Source organism: Branchiostoma floridae, chromosome 7 (assembly GCF_000003815.2).
Source record: "Branchiostoma floridae strain S238N-H82 chromosome 7, Bfl_VNyyK, whole genome shotgun sequence".
Taxonomy (NCBI): Eukaryota; Metazoa; Chordata; class Leptocardii; order Amphioxiformes; family Branchiostomatidae; genus Branchiostoma; species Branchiostoma floridae.
Window position 1 is genome coordinate 25,334,280 of NC_049985.1, and position 18,939 is coordinate 25,353,218.

At 41.1% G+C, this 18,939-nt stretch overlaps 2 protein-coding genes across 3 annotated transcripts in view; one reads left to right on the forward strand and one right to left on the reverse strand.

The window, feature by feature from the left end:
* LOC118419193 (alkylated DNA repair protein alkB homolog 8-like) overlaps positions 1-18,939 on the reverse strand; it is a 22,311-nt gene continuing 3,372 nt past the window's right edge. The window contains exons 5-13 of the mRNA XM_035825533.1: positions 8,296-8,366; positions 6,936-7,042; positions 6,123-6,247; positions 5,062-5,162; positions 4,520-4,628; positions 3,512-3,558; positions 2,353-2,502; positions 1,204-1,333; positions 1-707 (exon numbers count right to left, since the gene is read on the reverse strand). Of these exons, the coding sequence (XP_035681426.1) occupies positions 112-707; positions 1,204-1,333; positions 2,353-2,502; positions 3,512-3,558; positions 4,520-4,628; positions 5,062-5,162; positions 6,123-6,247; positions 6,936-7,042; positions 8,296-8,366 (1,436 nt within the window). The 3' untranslated portion in view covers positions 1-111. The remainder of the gene's footprint in view (positions 708-1,203; positions 1,334-2,352; positions 2,503-3,511; positions 3,559-4,519; positions 4,629-5,061; positions 5,163-6,122; positions 6,248-6,935; positions 7,043-8,295; positions 8,367-18,939) is intronic.
* Positions 15,785-18,939, forward strand: part of LOC118419194 (5-hydroxyisourate hydrolase-like) — a 14,814-nt gene continuing 11,659 nt past the window's right edge. Inside the window, exons 1-2 of one of the 2 annotated variants that reach the window (XM_035825534.1) lie at positions 15,785-15,954; positions 17,411-17,573. In XM_035825534.1, the coding sequence (XP_035681427.1) occupies positions 17,418-17,573 (156 nt within the window). In that variant the 5' untranslated portion in view covers positions 15,785-15,954; positions 17,411-17,417. The remainder of the gene's footprint in view (positions 15,955-17,410; positions 17,574-18,939) is intronic. The other variant, XM_035825535.1, reaches the window with a different exon arrangement.

An 18,939-nucleotide genomic window follows, 5' to 3' on the forward strand; every position in this document is an offset into this window, starting at 1 on the left:
TAATGATTATCAGAGATTTTATTTTGTACACAAACTTTCCAAGGTATATAACAGTTTACATAGTACATTTTGTATTTTCCACCGTCATCTTCAGAATCTTAATTTATCTGCCTACAAACCTTTCTGTATAATGACACACCAGTTGCCTTTGTCATAGTACCTATCTATGACCGAAATACCAGGCACGCTGTTACAGAGTTCCTCTATTTCTCCATCCTTAAAAACATGGTAAAATCTATGGTACACTGGTCCTTCTTGGCTCTTCTCCTGATGGCAAACTGATGCACAAGCGCCTGATGAACTTTCCAACTTCTCATCCTCTAAAGCCTGCTTTTTCTGACTTCCTGGGTCTGACAGTTTACTCCTATCTTGCTCATTGCTCGTGTTACTTGTCCTTGTCTCTTCGGTCCCATTTCTGTTGTGTTTTTCCGGATTCGTTTCAGCATTTTCCGACTTCTCTTCACCCGAGTTACTCGACACTTTGACACCTGGGCGAGAATCCTTCTCCTGTTTCTTTGCACTGTCCCTGAAGTGCCAAGGAACCAGCATGTCCTGGGACTTAAAGGAGGTTCTGTTGACATGAACGGGTAGTCCTACACCTTGTTGTTCTTGTACTGAATAATTCGGAACAACATCTGGACTCATTGCACCTCTGATGTCATCAGTTGTCGTGCTGCTGTTGTCTCTGACATCATCGTTCTGGGGCTCTAGGATGAGAAAGTAATTAAGAGTTTACTAAGTAGAAAATTGTATTTCGAGCTGGTAAAAGATAAGTGAAAGTGAGAGAAATCTTCTTTTACTGGTCATGACAAAGAAGACAGAAGCATTGTACAGTATTTACAGATTTATTGTACTTGGGAAATTTCCCTAGCTCTTTTCGACAATCACAACGAACACTGGACAATGGCTTAACATCCCATCCTAAGGACAGGGACCCCTTTTAAGAAGCGTTAACGCGTGATTTGAATGCCTGACCTCTTTGTACAGAGACAGGCTAGGGTCACTAACGACTAAATTACGCACACTAACACAAGATGATTTTAGTCCTTGCACATTGGATCACACCAGAGCCAGATACTTTTCGAAAGTGTTGTAAGTTGTTTAACAATATATGCTCAAGATGATCTAGAAGCATCTTGGCCTATTCCTATAAGCTATATTTTTATCAAGGTGATATGATAACTAATGTTACTTAACTATTACCTTTAGTGTCCTTTAAGTAGTTGGACTTGACATTCTTGTATTCTTGCTCGAAAGCCCAGACATAGATGAGGGCCTTCCCTCCTGGCTTGAGAAGCCTGGTCAGCTCCTTAACAGCTTTCAGTCTTCTTTCCTTAAGACATGAGAAGAAATCCAATCATCATCTTGAAGAATGAACAATGATAAAAAGTTGAAAAACTGTTTATTAAAAAAAAGAAGACTGCACACATTTTAATATATACTCCGCCTTGCCACCACCCAAGGGACAGTAGCAGTTTCTATCATTATGATGGTGCGTCCGACATGCGTCAGAAGATCCGTTATTGTAAGATTCCCAGTGTTTCTAGAAAATGAGATACAGTTGAACTTGGTCTAATGACCACTTGCACAAGATGACCGCTTTATGACGGCCCTGAAATTTTCGCCCATAGACACAAGCATTATACTGTAAATGTATTAAAGTTCGCGGGGATTTAATTTCACGGTAGCGGGAAAAGGCACTTTTCGCGGTGGATTTAAGTTCGCGGTAACACCATAGACTGCAATCTAATATCATGATAGAATAATATTCGCGGTGGTTTTAAATTCGCGGTGAAGTGGTCACCGGGAAAACTGCGAACATTAATCCACCGCGAACATTTCTGCATTTACAGTAAGTGACAGTTGCCAACCACTTGCATATTGCGACCATGACCACCCTAGTCCGGGCCGCATGCGACCAAAATATTGCCAAAGTCATTTTCAAGGGCGACATTGATATTTAATGATAACTCGCGGAAAATCCTGGTAAAATTGCCTTGTGTCCGGTTACAAAACCAGTTTGAGGGGCGATGTTAAAAACTTGTCATGTGTTGTTTGATGTCTTGTGAACAATTGGCTGTCTTGGCGTGCACATCGTCTCTCGTTCATGCCCAAAATATTCACAAAGAAGGAAGTGTTTATATGTCTAGCAAATACAATGGTTAGGGTGCACGTGTGCATGGGTTTGGTGAGTTACCGGTATCCAAACAAACCTCGCATAATTCCTCGCATACTTCACCAGTCCAAAAGTAAAATTCTTCAAAATGGTTGCTGATTGTCAACTCATCATAACAATAAATGATAGGAAAATAACCCCTCCTTTTGGAGTTTAGAACCCCTATAAACCCATACCTGTGTACAGAAGTGGTGAATGACAGCTATACTGATGGCTGCATCCACAGTCCCAGTGCGGATGGGTACAGACAGGGCGTCACACACAAACACCTCCAGGTGTCTGTCCCTGCAGATGTCAGCCAGACCACAGCTGCGGTCATTCCCCAGCTGCAAGACATATATACACATTTGTGTGTTTGTTTCTTTGTTTCATCCATTGTTTATTCGTTAGTCATCTACATATAAAATATGCATTGAATAAAGAGACTTTTTTCTAAACAACCACAACTTAATTTTCAATGATGCTTTGGTGACTGTCTATTCCCTTCCTCACTGGGAAATTCTGACTGGTTCAAATTATTGTAATAAAGTTGTGGTTGTGTAAAATGTCTTTATTCAGTTACCAGGTCCTGATGAAACTACTGTAATTGCAGAAATGTTCGCGGTGGATCAATATTCGCGGATTTCGCGGTGACCACTTCACCGCGAACTTAAAACCACCGCGAATATTTTTCTATGATGGTATTAGATTGCAGCCTATGGTGTTACCGCGAACTTAAATCCACCGCGAAAAGTCCTTTTTCCCGCTACCGCGAAATTAAATCCCCGCGAACTTAAATGCATTTACAGTATTAACAGACAAAACATGCATGTAACACAAGTACCCTTAGTTAACAGAACATCCTGTCTCATGCTCTCCTTGGCCAGCTCCTTGGAACTCTGAACAAATTACTTTCCAGTGTATCAGTGTCATGCTTTGTGAATCCTAGTTACCACAGTTACGTACAGTATCAACAATTCTATTCCTTCATACACCTTTAACTGTATTGGGAAAGTGCTCATCTCCATTTCTATAGCCCTTGGGCCACACAGGGCACAACAGTAGAGGCGAGTTCAGTAGAAGTAGTGGAAGTGGAGTGCGTTCAAACTTCTATAAGTGCTGAGTGCTAAGCAGAGAAAGCAGTATGCACCATTTTTCTAATATTAATAATGCAAGGCAAACACTGTACCCAATAGGGTATTGCACTGGTATTACCACCAGTATTTCCATTAAGTGTATTAAGTGTAAATTGATTAAGAAGAGCTAGCAACACTGCAAAGTCTTCTGCATTGTTGAAGGAAAACAACTCAACAAAAGTTAAATCTTTTCAGTGCAGTTCGAAACTGTTGTACTTACAGAGTACACGTCCTTGTTAACTCCCAGGTACTTCCCATTCCCACAACCTGGAAACAAAATAGAGGGAGCAAAATTTTTCAAACAAGAAGGAGATGCAGTGAAAAAGTTCACTCATTTAGCACATGAACAGACTATGGAACTACATTGTATAAACTTTAATATAGAATACAAGATGGTGTATTCCATCCAACCCGGGGTACCAGCCCGACCATGGGTTAAGGATTGCCCAAATGCCCAACCCATGAAAGTCTAAGACTGATCACGAGGGTAATGCAGAATACCCCATGTTGTATTTTATCACACCCGCCTGAGAAAATACATGCACATTTCGATGAGAAATGAGTCAAAATTTGAGGAAATTTGGCATCCTCAAACAGAATAATGTAGCAACTTACAGCAATTACAACGTCCGAATCCGGTATTCGAATTTTGGACAGCAGTGCACAGAAGTGCAATAATTCTATGTAAGCAAGCGTGACATCAGGAAAAACCTGTGTGACATCCCAAAGTATCAACCGGTGTGCAACACCCATATTGAACGTTATCATGGCCCATGTTTGACATAATAAAGCTTCCAAGACAGTGTATCTTTCCACTGGTCACTGAGGGCACTGGGCCGTCATTGGGAAAGCCATTTTACCCCTATTTCATCACTTGCCTTAGGAGAAAATGAGTACATGTATCTTTGGTATGTTTGTTTGTTTGTTTATTTCAATCTCCAATTAGATTTTACAATGATTATCATAAACTCTATTCTTCCTGGAGTCACCCATTAACATAACAAAAACAATCAAATAACATAAAGTCAACAAAAGTATACAGTATGACACGACAAGAACTGAAGTAAGGTTAGGGACGTCCTCTCAGAAGGGATGACTGTGAATCTAAAGATTTGGTCTTATGCAGCTTGTACTTACTGTTCCAATACTGGTGTGTTATGCCTTAAGGTGGCTTACCGGTTATGCAAGACAAAGACAGAGAGCAAATACCAGTAACATATTTCCTTACCTACGTCCACCACTAAAGCTCCAATGGGCTGTGTCTTTAAGAAATCAACGACTCGTGGCCACGGGGAGTGTCTAGTAGAACTGAAGTGAGAAGCGATGTCCTCATATACCTGCAAAGGACATAGTATGTAAAATTGCAAGCATGTTATGAACCAAAATGTTACCTGTATGTTTTTACAAATAATCAATCTTTGACCATACAGGCATTCTGTTTTAGGCAAAAAGTCTGGTAGCAAGCACTTATGTAAGACTGGTACTTTTGTTGAACGATTCTAACCTAAAAAAGTCGAACAACTGTTCTCAAGCCACTTTGGCATGCCTTCAGTTCTTTTGTTTGAATTGACAAATAAAGTTGTTGACGCGATGTGTAAAGTTTTTCCTCATTTTTTTAGCTTTAAATTTAATTTCCTCTGGTTGGCAAGATATAAAACAATATATCACGGTGTATTCTGTATCGCCCTCGGCCCTGGCGCTCCTGTTTGTCAGATCGCCCTCTGGCCAAACGGAATATCCTGTGTTTTATTCTATTATGTATGACGGTACCTGGTGCACATGCTGCTGTTCCAGCTGGGCTGCCTCCCCCTCACTCCTGGGGAGGGACGCACCAGGCCTCTGCAGCTGGGAGTCACACTGGGATGGGTACTCTGGGGAAATAGCAAAACAACGCAGGACACATAGGTGAAAAGACAGTCATAAACAATAACAGTAGTTTCATTTCAGTTGTGTATTGTTGTACAGCATCATTGTTGCACACCCCTTTTGTCAGTGTAGTTCATGCAATTATTCTGGTGGTGCAACAATGTGAAGTTATCCAGCTGGACCACACCGGTTTGGGATTTTGGCATTCTGTGCAATTATCTAGAAGTTTGACTTAATCCATTGTGCAATTAACTCGCTTCAACGGTACAACATAAAAATGCATCTAAGAAAGGTACACAAGCATACATGAGACGGTCGCTGGGCTTCGCCTGGCCCCTCGGGAAAACCACACTTTGAAAGGCCGTCAAAACTTTATTCCTCATTCATCGGGTTTACAATTAACTTTGAAGTATTTTATTGTGTGTACATTTTTTATATTCACAGGCTTTTTGACTATTAATGGAGGTGTCTTATACACTTAAAGGTCAACTCTGGTTCAACATACTTTAGAAAGAAACATCAAAAACCAGTTTCAAGTGATCCAACAGACAGTTGCTATGAATTATTACTGGCCTTTCAAGAGATTCAATTTGACAAGTAGAATAAATGATGGGCCATGGCTTCACATCCCATGCATCCTAAGCCCAGCAACCCTTTCCAGTAGTATACTATCATACTATCAACAGCTGGAATTTGAATGCCAGAACTCTAGATATAGATTTTAAAAAAGGCAAGGTTGCTAACCCATGGACTATGCACACTATCCAGATTGTCCCAGTTAGTTAAAATGTCTCACTGTTCATGGCTGTAATCCCTCTTAACTATAGGAATTGATGATATACACATACACATACGGAATGTGCATTCAACCTTGATTCTCCAGATTCATAATGAAGCAGTGCCCCCTTGAGACATAGTACAGAAGTGCAGGAGTACAATGAGGGAGATCGACATGTAATACTCACTGCAGTCACAAGGTGTATGCCTAATCTTCCTGAACGTGAACGACGTGCGGACCTCCCGTCTGGCGAGTGTCATGGAGTCTTCCTGCCCCTTCACAGGAACAGGGTCCATCTTTCTGGGGATGATCCTGGACATAAGAACACAAAAACAATTTTTGTTTTCATCATATTAGGCCACACTGACTTAATTCTATGGATGATATCCTCTAGAGACCCCAAAACTAATGCATGAGGGAAAAAAAAGAAAAAAAATTCAGCAAAAAAGAATGATGCTAAACCACAGGATTAAACATCCAGTCCATTCTTTCTCAGACTTGGTTTATCTTTATATATTCACATCTAGTATGACTGTAAGAGACAATCGCACCCATTTCAATCATGTTTATATTTCCATTCTGGTTTAAGGAGGTAACAAGGGCGCTGTGGCCCCATGCCCTGACTATGTGCCCCCTTACCCTGGAGAGCAGATCTTCTGGTAAGCATAAAATTCTGATTGACCAGGGATGCTGCTACATGTATGTGACGTGTAGCCACAGTTTTTAAATTTTTTTTTAGAACAGGCAAAAATCAATAAAATTAAGTCAGTGCATTTATCATGATTGCAATAAAATTGTTCACTTATATTACTACTGTTACAGTACTGTTTTTCAACAAACAGGTCTTTGTATTAGTTCTTATCTTTACCCCAGACTTTTAGCAATGTTTTAAAAATTCTTTTTTTGCCCGCTCACTCCATATTTTTTCTGAAAAAGAATCAAAGGACCACCATTGAAATTGATGCGACCTTGTCAAAAAAAAAAGCGTTCAACCACTTACCCATGGGTCCACAGGTACCTAGCCTCTCCAGCCATGACCAGTAGACTGCGGGCAGGCAGGACTATAGATACTCGTTTTCCACTGGGGTGCTTGAAGTCCATAACTGTCTGTAAAAAAAAAAAATATGCAAACCTCACATGCAATGTTTGTCTTTCCTAGACCACATAAGCTAGAACCACTGAATTTTTAGAGCCATGTGCCCATGCATTGCGGAAGCAGCTAGTAATATTACACTGAATGACCTAGCACACAAAATAGCAGTTACTGCATGTAAATGCATTTAAGTTTGCGGGGATTTGATGTCGCGGTAGTGGGAAAAGGACTGTTTGCGGTAGCACCAACCTCCTTGATGCACTGTAGTCTCTTACTGCCATGAAAAAATGTTTGTAGTGGTCTTAAGCTTGCGGTAAATTTGCAACGCAAAAAACGCAAACAAAAAAACACCGCAAAAATTTCTGCATTTACAGTACTCAAGCTTTTGGAAACGGTCAGACATTTCAGGTGGCATCCACCACATTTAGTCAGTGACACTCTGAGCAGATCTATTGAAGAGCAGGTCTCTAACTATGGATTGACATGTAAAGGAGGTGAAGGAAAATGAGCCAAATGGTAAGTCCAAAGTCCAATAGAAAACAAAAGTAAGACAAAGTCAAGGTTGATGCAAATGAGCCAGTTAGCTCCTGTTATTTGGACGACCTGTCACACGTAAAAAACTTACACATTTCGATGCAAGTGTTGTTGAAAGCTATCTAATGAGGATGCCCCAGAAGTACTTGGTGGCATCGAGTTCCGCTCTACAATAGTTAAGTCTATGGCAAACTGATTTTTTTAACACCTCAATCCTGGGTTGATAACTGAGGAACTTGAAATCATGAGGCCGTCCAGCGCAGGGCAGCCCGAGTGACCCTAAATGACTACCGGCAGACTAGCAGCGTGACACAAATGCTTTCAGACCTGCAGTGGCGCCCTCTCTCCGAAAGGAGGAGGAACGCCCGCCTCACCTTTTTCTACAAAGTAGTCAACAATAATATTAACATAGACGCCAGCAATATTCTGAAGCCTGCCCAAGGGCGCAACCGGGGTAGTCACGACTTCAAATATCAACACATATTTGCACGCACCGATATCTACAAACATTCTTTTTTCCCACGCACAATTCCCGAGTGGAATGCCCTGCCTGGCACGGTTGTAAGCGCTCCCAACGTTGAGCACTTCCGTGCCAGGCAGGCGGCCTGCCCGCCCTAACCCGGGAGCCTCAGCTCCCCCCCCTACTTTTGCCCCTCGCGGGGTCATTTGGGGGTATCCTATGCAGATGCAGATGACTATTTCTTGTTCTTAATAGAAAAAGGAACTTTCTCACCTGTCCACCCAAACTGAGGGAAGAAATCTCATCTTCAAATGCTGAGTGGGTATCCACATGGGGAGGGATTCCTAATAGGAAAACAAATAAACAAACCAACAAACAAACTTTAGAGGTTGTAGCAAACATGACCAATAAAGATGATGTTATTATTTTCATAAAATTCATTAAATTCAGGATTTCAATATGGACTCCTGGAATAGAAGGACATGTAAATTTGTATTTGACTCAATGTAATTGAGTATTTGTCTTCAGTTTCATTTTGTGATGTTGGCATGCGTCTGAAAACACTGTCAATGGAGTGCCAGGAAGTGAGTGGGAAGATAACTGCAGAAATCAGACTTGGCAGGAAGTAGAGTTCAGAGTTAGTAGAGCTAGTCATCAGTTAGACAGTCCATGTCATGGGGTCAACAGAAGATGCTACTATTTCAAAGAGAGCCAATGTTTTTGGTCTGCCTGTTGTCTAGATTTTTGCAGTTTACTGTATATATATTGTCAAGATGCTTAAGTCACATTCATCATAGGGTGAAGTAGTCAGTGGAAGTGACAGGGAACAACGGACGCTAAACCGGATACATGTGATCTGAATCAAAACCTTATCTGCATCATAAAATGAGCTAAAGTTAAACAACGCATATGTGAAACTCTGAATAGTTCATGGAGGTATGAGATCATTGGACTCTTGTTGTACATGTAATGTTAGTAGTGCTAATACAGTCAAACCTGTATTAGCGGCCATCTTTGCATAACAGGTGTTCTGTCGGTCCCTTGGATTCGTAATGATTAAGAAATCGGCTTAGCGGCCACCTGTCCAACGCGGCCACGGCCACACGATTTCCGGTCCCGTTTATACAGAAACACTGCCTATTGCAACCATACTGCAGCCTTATGTCACCCTGCACCGAGTTTGAAACTGTAGTTTGCGAGGATTTAGAGTTCATGACAGGGTTATTTTGGTGGTAGTAGAAGGTATGCATGCATTGAGCATTAAAGTGCAAGTCTTTGTCGGTGAATTTACCGATCGAGACAATGTTATTTGGTGAGAAAGATTAGTGGGAACTGAAATCATGTGTAGCTTGCTCATGGTCAATTGATCAACATTTTCTCTGTAGTGGCCACCTGTCTATAGATAGTGGTCATATTTCTCCAGTCCCTTGAGTGGCCGCTATAGACAGGTTTGACTGTACATGCATGTGTCCTTAAGCCCCCTTTACAAATCAAGAATTTAGCTCGGCCGAGCTGTCAACGAGTTCTAAATTACGAGGAGGTATGACCCTGGTGCTGACAGAGAAACTTTGTCATTTGTTCGTAGGCATCAGAGTCATGCCTCCTCGTAATTTAGAGCTCGCTGACAACTCGGCCGAGCTAAATTCTTGATTTGTAAAGGGGGCTTAAGACTGACCCTCTAGATATCTGACTCTGAGAAACACACAAACATGCATGACTGTGCAACACATGTCTGTCTGGCCAGTATCCCTGAGACAGGACATAAACACGAAAGAGATAAATTTGTTAATGATTCATCTTGAAGAATGTGGCATGCCCATTTGGCCAGTATCCCTGAGACTACACATAAAGACGAAAGAGATATATTTGTTAATGATTCATCTTGAGGAATACAACACCATTTACATGTATTTCAGGCCCATTTATACGTGCGCTTCTTCAATTTTAGCGGTGTCTGCACGGAGCCAGGCCCGGCAACACGGTTATTTTCTCGCCCGCCCCGCCAGACTCGGCTCTCAAACCAGACCCCTTTAATACGTGGGCTTCTTCAATTTCAGCGGTGTTTGCACGGAGGCAGGCCCGGCAACACGGCTATTTTCCCGCCCCGCCAGACTCGGCTCTCAAACCAGGCCCATCACGTGCGCTTCTTCAATTTTAGCGGTGTCTGCACGGAGCCAGGCCCGGCAACACGGCTATTTTACCACCCCGCCAAACTCGGCTCTCAAACCAGGCGCTAGGCCCATTACGTGCGCTTCTTCAATTTTAGCGGTGTTTGCACGGAGCCAGGCCCGGCAACACGGCTTCATTTTCCCTCTCTGAGAGCGTGAAGACTCGGCACTCAATCTCGGGGGAAGTGAAAGTTGACTTGAAACTGACTATACCCAAGCTCCTGTATGGCTCGTATTTGACCAAGGAGGTTAAAATGCTTGATTTAACCAAGCATAGTGGACCAATATCCAAGCCATGGCGGAGAAGGCACGCCGGTAAATGTTATCATTGCGACGTGAAATCATACACACAGATCGACACAATATTTTGTTTCCTTGTAGAATTATCGCACTTAACACATTTTCTTTCCGTTTATTATTACTTCACGTTTATATTCTGTATCTTGCCGGTACTCGATTCTGATAGTGTATCGACATTGTAGTCAAAGATTTTGTAGCATGTAATCTTGTTTAAAACTGCTTGTAAGGACTCTCCGTAGTGCCCAGGGTGTTTCATTTCTGATAAAATATCTCATAATTTACTTCATACAGTTAAATCTCGGTAGATAAACTGTTGTTTGTGGAACTTGATACGAAAAGTAACGCTTTTGTAGCTATATATCCAGATATTTTCAAAGTACATATTATTTTCCCACAACACGCAAAATTGATTGATGATCTCTCTTTGTCACGAGCCCGAGGCATGATCAAAGGCTGCCGCGGGCTGCGCGGGAAAACTTGAAAGTAGCGAACTTGTTCAACTAGGAATTCTCACGCTTACGGTACACGAAATCAAAATATGTGAGGCTTATTACATCTGATCTCACTCAACAATCGCAGACGAATTCAGCGCTAAAGACACATGTTACAAGCTAATTCTTACTGGATATAATGTTTTTGGTCCGGCGATTGAAATGGGCTACGAAGTTTATTAATAGGGAAGTGTGGTTTGATCGGACGGCTAAATTCCGCTGACTAATTATTCTTCCCCAAAACAGTTATTTCAACCTTCATGAACAACCCTACCGTTTTTTAAGATGTTGGCAAATACCTTTGAGATGGATAATGAATTTCTGTTCGTGTTCTTTTTAATACACAGGTATATCCAAGCTCCTTCAGTGGTTTGAAGTGTCGAAGCAGGAGGTTAATTTCTTATAGCCTCTTTGGTCGAAGGAAGAACACAGCAGTACAAGGCGTTGGTCTGAAGTGTGTGTGTGCGTATGTGCCGTTCTTTGTTTATCCTCCTTGGTTTATCATAACTCTACGTTCGTTTATCCTTACCTTCTAGTTTAAACTAACACGCGTCTAGTCTATACAACACCAGTTAATACAACACAGTAACAATATTGTATAGACATTTATAGTAAGTAACATAAATGTCAGGTGATTGTTATGTTTATCTATAAATAAATATTGTGAAGACTAAAAAAGGTCTAGAAACGATGACAGACAGAATTTAATTGCTCAATGATACTTTGATAGGAAGTTAACAGGAAGGAGGTTATGATTACTGCTACTCAAGCCTGACATATGCTACGAAATTTACAAACAAGACGGCAATCAATCAGGACTCGTCGATATGGAAGGGTTTTGCCCAAATATTTCGTTCGTCCAAGGAGGTTAAAAAAAAGACTTAACCTCCTTGGTTCGTCACTCCCTTCTTGTTGTCAAATACCTCCAAATAAATTCAAATACTGCTAAGATAAGATTTCTTTTACAATTAGACCACCGATCCGAGGAGCCTGGTAGAGGCTAGTTTTTTTATGGAAAACTCTGTGGTAAATTTTCGTTTTCCTTTTAATGTCACGAAACAAAGATTGGAATACACATCTGTGTCTAGAACGCCACCTCCCGGATTCAGTACAGGCGCCACTGGTGTACAGTCTATTGTTCACACCTAGCTGTGACATGAATGTCCAAAATGTCCAGCAATAATCAGCATTGTCATTGTCATTAACGTTTGTAACAACTGACAGTACAGTCTGGCCGTCGGGTCGTGAAATACCCTACATATCCATCATTTACAGACTATTACTACTCCTGATTTGGGGGGACTATGCTGATTTCTCGTAACTGTTACGTACATGAATTTTCATTCGTTTTCGTTTTATATTTTTTGCTTACTTAGAACTAGTAACCCATACAATAGACATCTTCATTTATTCATCATTGGCACCGATCAAGCAGGCCGGTATTAACTGTCGGAGCAAGTCGGAGGAAGAGTTTCCCATGCCGTTTTACTTGTGTGTTGAGATCTATTTATTTGAACTCCTTGTTCTGACGAAGTTTTGTCTGGTTCTGGTTTGCATGAAGATTGAAACTTACCTTCTACTAACTGTGTTCAGAAGTACTACTTTTACTAACACAAGTTGCTTCTTGAGTCTTGACTTACCTTTCAAATGGCATTTGAGGAACAAGAGCCAAAACGAAAAGTCATTCCTTGCAACAAGGAGGTTGAAAGAGGGACCTCCTTGCTTGCAAGGACAACGTCTGCTAAGGCATGGTTTTAGACAGAAATGGTCGATTGTTTCCGTTTTGCACCTTCGACTAAGGAGATTAGAATTATTTTCATTTTTAGTTCTTTCTCATTAAATTTGGTGGTAGGAACTTCGTCATAATAATGTTTCTCTTCCTCGATCCTAACGATTACCTTGGATTCATTCCAAAACATACGAAGTAACGATTAAACAAAGTCAAGATACTAGTACGATGATATACATGAACATGTATTTTGTATGAAGATAAGCACCCAAAAGAAAATTTTAAAAAATAATCTACCACCCATGAAAGCTGCTTGTCAGTATAAACAATAGAACAGATTTAAATGGAAACAACAGCTTGAAACAAGAACAAAATGGAAAAATTGTCTTGTGTAAATTTGTGTTGAGTTTGCGTTCAAGTTGACATTTTTCGAAAAGATTTTGTTTACATTTCTTATTTGTTAAAAGTTAGTTGTGTTGGCGCTGGCTCTGCATAACTTACATTACTTCTGCTACGTAATATTTTTGATACATGTACGTCTAACTCGTAATAGTTCTGATACATGTACGTCTAAAAAAACTGTTTTCGGCTGTTGTTTATTAACAACACATGTACATGTACAGGCTACGTCCGACATACTAGTGTCATTACCTCAGTTGAAGCATCAAAGGTAAGTGTATACCAGGGTCATAATTCGTCGGTAACTACTTCTAGCCGGGCGCCTATTCCAAACGTCGGAAACACGGTACGTTGATAATTTAATGTATAGAAATTCATAAGTAAATTGATACAAATTTGAAAATGAGACATGTATGAAAATCAATGGATCATGCATGTATTGCTACTTAGCTCTTTCCAAGTTCTCTGATCGTGTCTCCACCGACAGCAACAAGTTGAAATAGAATGCATCGTATGGAGTTCATTCGAATCAGCCAAATCGACATGGATTTGCAAGACATGGAGAACGTTGCCGATGCGTATACTCAGGACGGTACAGAATAACTCCCATCACTCTATCCTATTAGCTGTGATATTATGCTAATAGCACAAATAATAAACCAATGAAAAAATACAAGAATTTAGTGCAGAATGTGTCACTCAAAACGATCGACACGGTAAAATTGTCTCCACCCGTCCAAACTACGCATTCAATGGGTTCTTTTTTCTACAATTCTACCGGCATCTGAACAATCAAGTCGTGTAGTCGCAATAGTTATAGAATGAAACATCTCTACCGAACATCAATAGAATTCCAGATGTTTTGAGAGGGTGCACACTGCATATGCAAACCAAGGGGTTTTTACAAACCGGCTGTTTTCCAAGCGTTAGACAGACGAGGAGGTAATACTAGTATCAAACCAACCGTAAATTCTGAAATGAATTCAAAATAATAATTCGTCCCAGGAAATCCCATGGATTGATGTGGTAGTTCGGAAAAATCCCCGAAGAAGTCGTGAAAGTTCTTTTTATGTTAAGTGACACGACAGCCAGGCGGAACTTACTTTTGTGACGATCGCTTGGATAGAGCCTAATAGTATGTAAAGTAGCTAAATTGTAGCTAAATTCCCACTGGATTTAGCTATAAATATATATATATAATGCAGACAGACCTTAGGAAAATAATGATACATTTCATACACCCAACCCCAACCCCAAATAAGAAATAAGATCGCTTAGTACGGATTCCTCTTCTTTCAGATTTCGGTCGAAGTCCTCCAACAAAATGAGATGAAATCTATGAGGTTGAAACAGACTTTATTATCCAAGTATATTTTGATCGAATGGCCAAACTCAGCTTTCTGACGCTGCTCCAGCTAATAAAAAATAAGGACCATACCGGAGGTGGCCAGGAACACTATCCCGACTCATTAGCTATGCGCTCCCCACGAGCGGACGGGAAAACAAAACAACCGTAAATAAATTCTGAAATGGAGTATTTCGTAATCTAAAATGATGATTAGTTCTAGAAATCCAATGCATTGACGTGGTAGTTCGGAAAAATCCCCGAAGAATTCGTTAAAGCTCTTATGTGAAGTGACATGACAGTCAGACGGAACTATATAATACGTATTTTTTGTTAATCCCGCTGAATTTGACGAGACTTTCCACTAGGATATTGTATGGATAAACTTGAGTGATACTTATTCCTATATTCGGAGTTTTCTTGGCTGGATGTGAAATGAAACGTAGTTTTCGTTGTACTTCACTTGCCTACATTTTACCGCCAACGTTGCAGCCAACAGAAGGTTATAATCTGTCGTTTCTCCCAAGATATGTAATCCTATTAATGTTGTCTACATAGGTTATAACGTGTATTATTATTCTCCTGTATCTATTGACTCGGTTTGTCAGACTATTTACAGAAAATGTAACACGATCTTACCTTTTTATGTCTCCATTGAGTCCATTCTGTATCTTGGAAAATCGAACCACCGAAATGCTCCGTACGATTGATCGATAATCAACAATCTGATAAACTGTACAACAAGGCAGATTTCCATTTCCATCCTAATTTTACAGTTTAGAATTATCTTTAAGAAGCCTTTCTATATTTAGTCTCCAGGACCATTCTTTCGATATAAAACAATTGGAGAATAGACGACGGTCGCTTTCGCCAGGCATGTCGCCCAGACGTGGTGCCGTCTCTTCACTTTGTTGCTCCGCTGATCTCCGCTTGACAAGACACCAGCAGAAGACTATATGCATACTTATCTTCGATAGTCTTAGTTTGGAACAACCATTGAAGTTGTTCATTGAAGTTTCCACCTTAGAAATGAAGTAAACACATAGTGGCGTAGGTAGGGTACAGTCGCGAACTTGGGGATCCTCCGTTATCTACTTCAACCTTAAATATCACACTAACCTTTGTGTGGAATGGCAGCAACAAAATCATTTCTTTCAGCAAGAATTATGACGAAATCTGTTCAACAATCTTTAACAAATTGCGATACCAATGCGATACCAAGGACGTCATATCCTTGGCGATACTAATAGATTCATTAAACTATACCTGACACCCCTCAAAATCAATAGTATCGCCCAGACCCTAGATGCTTTGTACTTGTCGGTTGCCTGGGCAACCCGCAGGTAAGCAATGCGCATGCGTGCATATTTTATTTAGCAGCGTCCTTGGTCATTCCGACAACACGCTTGTTTACAGTCAGGCAGTGGATTTACAACTTGCATCACAACTTGTTTAGAATCAGCCGTTGGGAAGCTGTGGTTTAGTCACACATACTACAAGGTATGAATTCTATTTCATAATGTTTGTCGTTTATCTTTAGCTACGTACGCCGTAAATAAATGGGTTAGATATAGTAGAAAATGTATGGCGGCGAAAAGACGTGGCGGCGAAATGACCTGATTCCCTCCAAAGTACCAAACTAGATCATCAGTTTTCGCCGTAAGTTATTTGTAAATAAGTAATCATCTACTACTAGCTTGGTATCGCAGAGTTAAAAATGTTTGTTTACACAAAATATGTAGTTTACGCTGTGCAAATCTTGGGCTCTGTAAATGAGGAAACGCACGTCGTGCGACTTTCGGTTATAATGAGGAATTGTACGTCCGACCTTGCAAAGCATGGTGAGTTGCAAAATAGAGGCAGATGTTCCAATCTACCGCTGTAAACTCCTGTTTTTTTTAAGGAAATGTACGCATTTCAAGTCAGACGTTCGCGACAAGTCACTCATCGTATCAAAACGGCCCGCTTTACGCCACCGCTTCCCGCTTCTTGTGTACGTGGATTGCGTGCCAACTCGGGTTGCTTTGAGGTCAGGCACGTGCCTGTGGACTATTTTAACCGCGAGGTACCTCGGCGCGCGCTTGTCGCAATGTTCGCCGCTATGCCCGTCGCTTTTGCGCCCACGAAAATGCGTGTCCGTTCTGCTCACAAGCGTGCGAAGTCAGCACGGGGCGAGGTAATGCACGCGTTCGGAGTTTGCGTGAAGTTGCTCAAAACTCGTCAATCGGCACGAAACGTGCTATTCTTCAAGCGACGCTATCTTTACACGCGTGCGGTTACTCACGCGGTACAAAGTCCGCACGCGTGCAAAGATAGCGGCGTCTGAGTAATAGTACGTTTCGTGTGGAATGACGTGTTTTGAGGAACTTCACGTCGTGCTATTCCTCGTTTTGGGTACCCCAAACATAGCTCAAAAATTCAGAGTGGTGCAGGCAAAATTTGTCTGGCGCAGGTAATTTTCAGTATTACCTGCACCAGTGCATTGTTTGGAGTTGATGGTGTTAATTTTTGCTGTCATTTTTAGTTACAAAGACCAATCTCATGTCATGAAGTTTTTGGATGAATGTGGTGAATTGTTGGGACAGAAGGAAGGATAGTAGAAACGCCCTATAGCCAGGCTAATGACTGGTCAGGGTAACTCCAGGGGAGAACACAAAATTACTGGATGTCAAAACAAGGAGCTTTTATCAATGACCAAAGTTTTGTTTACTTTGGAGTGGTTACAGTTTAAAATGTCAACACAGCACTGGCTCATTCTTTTGACTTGCTGTGACATGATGACATCCAGTCATTTGCTCTCTTTAATGGAGTCACCCTGCCCAATCCTGATTGGTTGATCTAGCACCAGGTTGGGGTTTAAAAATAAACAGTTGCAGCTGCCCATTTATTCTGCTATTGACAAGTCCTTTGAGTTGTCTTCACCCATTTCACCGAAGAAGTTACATTTGGCTTTCAGTTTCGAGATGAAAGCAGCACAAAGCAGTGGTGTACACCTGTCCCGAAGCAGACTGGTGGTTGTGGTTGTTGTAGTGGTCCTGCTGATGGTTGGTACAGGACTTGCAGTGGGTCTGACAGTCAAGCATACAGCTTCAACTTATGGACAGGATTATCAGGTACAGGTTGTTTGTTGGAATCTGCATGTCAAAATTTCTTTGCCCTTCTTCTATTTTTCTGAATTTTCTCTGCATTCATTCATACTTTGTTCTTTCTTTCTACACTACTCTCCTATGAGTCCAGTATTACATTGGTGAAAAGAGATCTAGATGATCTTGTGAAGTTGTGTTATTAAGTGTTATTGTTGTTGTCCATGTTTTATATATACTTCACTGCTAGTTTGTTTGATGGTTTGTAAATTTGTGCCTTACATTATTTTACCCCACTGAAATCAACACTAGGTCACCTGCACACAAATGCACAGCTCCAATTTTGGGTAAACCTGTTTGCACTAACACCTAGTACACCTAGTAGGTTTACCCAAAATTGGAGCTGTGCACCCAATTTTTTTTTCTGTGGGTGCACCTGTGCACCCAAATATTTTCATAGGCTTGTAACAATGTCAGTATATGTACTAGTAAACACCATATTCTTGACCGTTGACCTCTATGTGTTAGAAAGATGTGGGGTCTCACAGAGGTCAACCCACAGGACAGAACCACGTGGAGACGTGGTGTGAAGACTGTCCGACTGCTGCCTAGTGCCTACCCCTGCGTCATGCAGGGACTCCAGCAGCAGTATAATCAAACAATGGATAGTGAGTGAGTGAGTGAGTGAGTGAGTGAGTGAGTGAGTGTTAGAAAGATAATAAATGTCAGTCATAAGTGCTTGTTTAAGAATTTGTTTTCATCGATGGTTTCAAAGCTCCAAAACTGTGTATGTGCCAAGCCAACATAGAGTGCCACACACTAACCGACTTCCGGGTTCCACAGGTAACTCTGGACATGAGAATACTGACTGTCATATGTTCAAAACATGACATCATTTGTTCAGGAGTTTCTTGGTACTTCCTATGATAACTACTGGGGCGAGATCATGTTAAATTTACGTATTTTCTTAACCTCACTGATCTTTGTGACCACATTGTTACGATCTCTGGGTTGGCAAAATTAAGCGTTACAATTCCTGGATGTCAGAAACAGCGTGAAAATGTCAAAGCAAGTATCCCTGTTCCGAGCTCTGAAGGGCTCCGTTCAAATTACTAATTTAGTAGGTTTGCAATTAAGTTATTATGATATTCTACTGTATTTTATGTGGTGCCCCCAAAATGTTTGGTGCACCCAGTTTTCTAGGTCGGGTGCACCTTATCCCCAAATGAATTTCAAGCCCTGGACAGTATAAAGTGACAAAGGAGTGAAGGTGGCCAAGGAGTGTGTAAACAAACTTGAGGACACCATTAACTCTTGGTGCTGCAATCTTACAATCTTACAATTGCAGCAGCTAGAAGCTTAAACATGACATAAACAGGGCTCAAAATTACCACCTGCATAT